General features: G+C 38.0%; 1 protein-coding gene across 1 annotated transcript in view; it reads right to left on the reverse strand.

The window, feature by feature from the left end:
• The window catches only part of LOC103746185 (guanylate-binding protein 1-like), an 11554-nt gene extending 7674 nt beyond the window's left edge, over positions 1-3880 (reverse strand). Inside the window, exons 1-3 of the mRNA XM_029553626.1 lie at positions 3679-3880; positions 2875-3002; positions 1938-2118 (exon numbers count right to left, since the gene is read on the reverse strand). Of these exons, the coding sequence (XP_029409486.1) occupies positions 1938-2118; positions 2875-3002; positions 3679-3868 (499 nt within the window). The 5' untranslated portion in view covers positions 3869-3880. The remainder of the gene's footprint in view (positions 1-1937; positions 2119-2874; positions 3003-3678) is intronic.
• Between the last annotated feature and the right edge of the window lie 1602 nt (positions 3881-5482).

Genomic DNA, 5482 nt, shown 5'->3' on the forward strand with positions numbered 1-5482 from the left:
CAGGGAGCTCATGTACTCACTGAGGTTCTACAGTAGCAGCACTATAAATGGTTGGTTCATTTTCATGGAACCAAGCATGAAAACTCCAGTGGAAGAATATCCCAGACTTAAGTCAAGTCACCAACAAACCATTGGACAGGAAAACATGAGTCTATCTAATATAGATTATGATGTCCAGTGTGGTAGGATAGAAGCCCTAACAGAAATAGAGGTCAGGACATGTAGGTTTTAAAGGCTAAACAAGAAGTTTCAAATTTGATTTGTACTAAGTGGGAAGCTGCTGGTAGATTTGGAATGCACAGAAGACAGATACAGCAATTTTTCATCTGGAGAGTACAACCGCATTTATGAGTATGAGAGAAGAATAGTCTCATATTTGAGAAGACAACCAAGAACACTTGGGAAGGGAATCACTGTGGAGGAGATGGTGAGGGTGGTCTAGGGAAATAACTTTGTTAATGGAGCTGAAATCATGTGTTGACTAATAATTTCTAGAATATGTGGGAAAGAATCATCAAGAAGATTACTGGGGGGGGTTGTAGTTTTTTTTTCTTTATGAAGCAATACATGCATCCAGGTAAAAATTTAGACGATACAAACATACACAGAGCATAAAGTCCATATCATACAATAATATTAATGTCGTTTATAGTTTCCTAAGGAAACCTTATTTTTCCTTTGATAAGTTTTCTTTTCCTTTTTAAATTTTTATTTTTTATCTTATGAGTATGAGTATTGCTTGCATGTGTGTAAATGCACCTATGTTGTGCAGTGCCCATGAAGGTCAGAAGAGGATATCAGATTCCCTGGAACTGGAGTTATGGATGGCTGTTAGCTACCATGTAGCCATGTAGGTACTGGGATTTGAACCCAGGTCTTCTGCAAGAACAACCAGTGTTTTCAACCACTGAGCCATCTCTCCAGCTCCTAAAGTTTGCTTTTCTAAGAGCAATTTCACTCATATACACAAACTAAAACTAATAAGTTTAAAAAGCACTCTTCCACTGACCCATATTCCCAGTCCCCCCAAAACGGCATTTTCTTAAAATTTTTATTTTTGTGATGACAGAAACTTTGTAGAATATGTGGGCATCACTATAATGGGAAAGGTTGTAACTTTGAGATTGAATTATCTCTTATGCAGCTATGTGAAGATGTAAAAGCTTGAACGTGGTTATAATTGTAAATAGGAACTTGATGGTGACTGACATACAGATACTACAGAAATCCTGGAGGCAGCTGATGGCGGTAATAAGAAAGAAAGAGGCCCAGTAACTAATGCAGATTCAGAGGCCACAAGAAGGAAAGGACATAGCAAAGTAAAGGAAAAAAATTTGCCAGAGGGGAAGGTAGATAATTAGAAAATTATGGCATTCTAGACATAAGAAAAAGCAGTTCAGAAGGGACTAAGTGACCAATTTATGAAATGCTGCTAAGAAATCAAATAATGTAACTGCTCACTGGACATAGTAATAGGAGAATAAATACAGTGTAATGCTTGAAGTTCATGGAAATGACAAAGACCTGGGAAGGCAGAGGAAAATGTGAGATGGTGAAAGAACTGAGGAAAAACGATGCAGATCAGTATCTGTTAGTTACTTACTAGTCTCCGAAAGAGTAGGGGTTAATATTTTTAGCAAAAGAATGCTTGTTGACCAGATGGCTGATAAAAGATTGCAAAGAAAGGCAGTGCAGTATGAGGGTACTGGCTTCCACACAGGTCTTCTTGATGGCAAAAGAATAAGTGGCTGTAACTGTTGAAGATTTGGACATATGTAGAGACTAAGTCAGATAGTGATGTTCTGAGCAGTGTATGACTGTGTGTAAAGACATATATGATCTGGGAAGTTTGAACTTAAGGGGACTGGGCAAATCCAGATGTTGAACATAATGGGATTTGTAAATAAGGGATTTAGGGATCCCACTGTCTTGCCTGCCTGTCTGTTGGTAAAATAATGAAGCTGTTCTTCTAGGTTTAGGGCTGTTTTTGACCACAATAAAAGGATACTGCAGCTGATCCATGGCATGCTGATTGATGGTTCCCATGCTGTTATAGATGAAGGTGCTGCTGAAGAGGACTGCCAGGGCAAAGATCCAGCAGTCGTTCTGGTTGTCTCCCTGTAGGTCAGTGCAGAAGCATAAGGAAGAGTGACTAAGTGACTGTTCATCCACACGGAGAGGCAAAGATCAGCCTTTTTACTCTGTCTCCAATACACTATGTCAGCATGGGCAAGTCACTTCCATTATGCAATTTTTTTTCCACCTCTGCAATGATTTTATGAATGTTCAATTCATGTTATATAAGACATCTTGCAAACATGTACATGGGAACATGAAGGACATTTGCACTTAAAAGTTGTAATTTTGGTCATCTAAAATTCAGTCCTTACTTTGTGATCTGTTCCATTCTCAGAACATGTTATGGTGAGGAACATTTTAGCACTAGTGAAAATAAGCTCCTAATAAGAGTTTTGTGTGTCCTAGATTGGAAAGGGTAGTGACACATGATCCTCAATGAACAAAGATGTATTGCCAGATCATACATGTTCCTTCTCACTGACAGTGCTGTATGGCTATGACCATTATTAGCATCTCCATGGGCCCACACTAATAGCCAGTCCTGTTTGTAAAATGTACAGTCAAATTTGGGGGTGCTGTTAATAGTCTTACCTAAACATTGTGCTATGATGTAAAAATGATAAAAATATCATTAGCTATTATTTTAAAAGTTGATTCATTGTTAATCAATTGAACTTTGTGTCCAATCTCAGTTCTCACGCCAAGTAAGTTGAGCATGAATCAAGGATGGGAGACAAGAGCTCAAGGTGAGCTGTGGACCGCTCTCAAAAAGAACCTGAAAGATTTCTGTTTTACCTTCTCAACATCTTCCAGGCCCTCGGTGTCAAGCAGAACCAGGGTGTGGCCTGGCTTCTTGGGATGGGGCACGCACCACATCCAGATTCCTTTGGTGTGAGACTGTATTGTGGAGCCCAGAGAGAAGCCTGCAAACCAGAATTGGAAAGAGAGTGATTAAATACTGGATGCTTCCTCAAATTGAGTTAAAAATTAATATACTTACATTTATTAATTTTATTTTTATTTTATGTGCATGAGTGTTATGTCTGCATGCGTGTGAGTGCACCCACGTCATGCAGTGCCCACAGAGGACAGAAGAGGACGTGGGATCTGGAACTGGAGTTACAGATGGTTGTTAGCCACCATGTGGGTGCTGGGATTCAAACCCAGGTCTTCTGCCAGAACAGCCCCATGAGCCATCTCTCTAGCCCCCATACTTACATTTAAAAGAGTAAAAGCTGTAGTATTGGTTTTAATTACTGGCCTAGAAATAGAGAAGTTAGACTATCCAATACTAAGCAATACATTCATTTCTACCTTAGAGATGGAAACTTGCTCTTCCTAAATATCCAGTAAATGTTTAATAGTTCATTTTTAGGTAAGTTAATTTTCTCTATGAATTTGTTTTTTCCATTAAACTATACTAAATATGGGGAAGTAATGGCAGTGTTTAAAGAACCAGTGAGTGGGCTCTGATACAACGAAAAGAAAATCCACTGATGGATGAGTTATCCTTCCCTATTCCTCCCTCTAACTTTCCCCTCTTCTGCTTGCTGTTGACATCGTGGGTGGACAGAGAGGACCCTCAACAGTTTTGCTCACCTCTTTTCTTCCCAGCCAGGCTGTTCATTAGGTAGGATTTTCCTGTGCGGTAGAGGCCCACGATGGCCACCACCACCACCTTCTGTTTAATTGTAGACAAGATTTTCAGAGCTTCTTGGTTGACCAGTAGCTGCTGATCTGAGTTCTCAATGAGGCACATGGGTTCTGACATGTTGATCTGTGAAGACATGTCCAGGGTATTCTTTTATCTCTAAGGAAAAGATAAGATGGAAAACAACTTCTAGTCAGCTGAAATGAAAATAATGTGAATTAAAATTTTCTCCTATTCTTTAAGTTTGTTCTTTAGACATTTCTAAAAGTCCTGGGGGCCTTAATGAATGTCTTATAAGGTGGTCCACTGTCTCTATTTAAAAAGTAACTGTTTTGAAATTGATAGATACCCAGAAAAGTTGTGTGATAGATTCAGTTTGTTTTAAAATATTTTTTAAAACTTGAATTTTTATTTTATGTGTAGGAGTGCTATGCCTGCATGTATGTAAGTACATCCATGTTATGCAGTGCCCATGGAGACCAGAAGAGGGAATCAGATCCCCTGGAACTGGAGATACAGGTGGTTGTTGGCTGCCATGTGGGTGCTTAGGGCTTCTGGAAAAGCAGCCAGAGCTCTTAACCAACTGAACCATTTCTCCAGCCCCTCAAAGAGTTCTTGAATACCATTTCCCCAGCTTAGTAAATCCTGACATCTTACATACCCACAATCCAATGATGGAAACCAAGCTTCCCTATGTCTACGGTTCTCCTAGTGAGCCTACACGTGTTACAACTACCCTTTTGATCAGCTTTCCATGAATGTCCTTTACTGTTGCATGATCTAATCCAAGATTCCTTATTAGTGTTTATAGTGCTTATTAGTCTCTTTAGCTCTCTCTCATCTTCAATAGGTCTTTTTCTTTGTCTTTCATTATTTTGGCATTTTAGAAGAGTACAGGTAGCCAGTTATTCTGTAGACTATCTCTCAAGTTTATATTTTCTTTTGTTTTCCTATTATTAGTTTGAAAATATATTGCTGCATATTGCACAAGAAGGTCACAGTATTGATATTCTGCCATCTTTATTGACCAATCAAGGGATTCATGATAACATGAATTACTCTGATGATATTTTTTTTCAAATTGGTTATATCTCTACTTTGAAGAACTACTTACTATTTTGTAATTAACATTACCACTTGGATAGCTAATAAATATTTGAAAATATGTTCAATAATCTTAGGCATGGTTAAAAGTGCATTAAAATACTACTTCATTCCAGTAAGAATGTCTAGCATCAAGAAAATAAATGAAAAATGCTGCCAAAGATGTGAGAAAAAAGAAACCCTTTATTTATATATATGATTGTGAGTTAGAGATACTTGTATATCCTTTTCTATTGTTACACTATGCAGCTAGCCCAACTGCCCATCAGCAGATGACTGGAAAAAGAAAGCATAGCATATATAAAAAAATGCAGTTTTATTCAGTCATGAAGAAGAATGAAATTATATCATTTTCAGGAAAAATGGAAGGAACTGGAAATCACTGTGCTAAGCAAAATAAGCCAGATTCAGAAAGGTATTGAATGTTTTCTCACATTTGTGTTACTATACATATATGCCTGTATGTGAACATATGTACACATGAAATTACAAGAACAAGTATGACAAAGGATATCTAAAGAGAAGAAAGAGGGGATCAAGAGAGAGCATGGGAGAGAGACACAGCATCACGTGCATTACTCTCATAGAATTTAGATTTACATACATATATTCATACACACGTATATGAATGTACACACACACACATAT

This window comes from Nannospalax galili, unplaced genomic scaffold (assembly GCF_000622305.1).
Source record: "Nannospalax galili isolate Female #2095 unplaced genomic scaffold, S.galili_v1.0 scaffold2844, whole genome shotgun sequence".
Classification (NCBI taxonomy): domain Eukaryota; kingdom Metazoa; phylum Chordata; class Mammalia; order Rodentia; family Spalacidae; genus Nannospalax; species Nannospalax galili.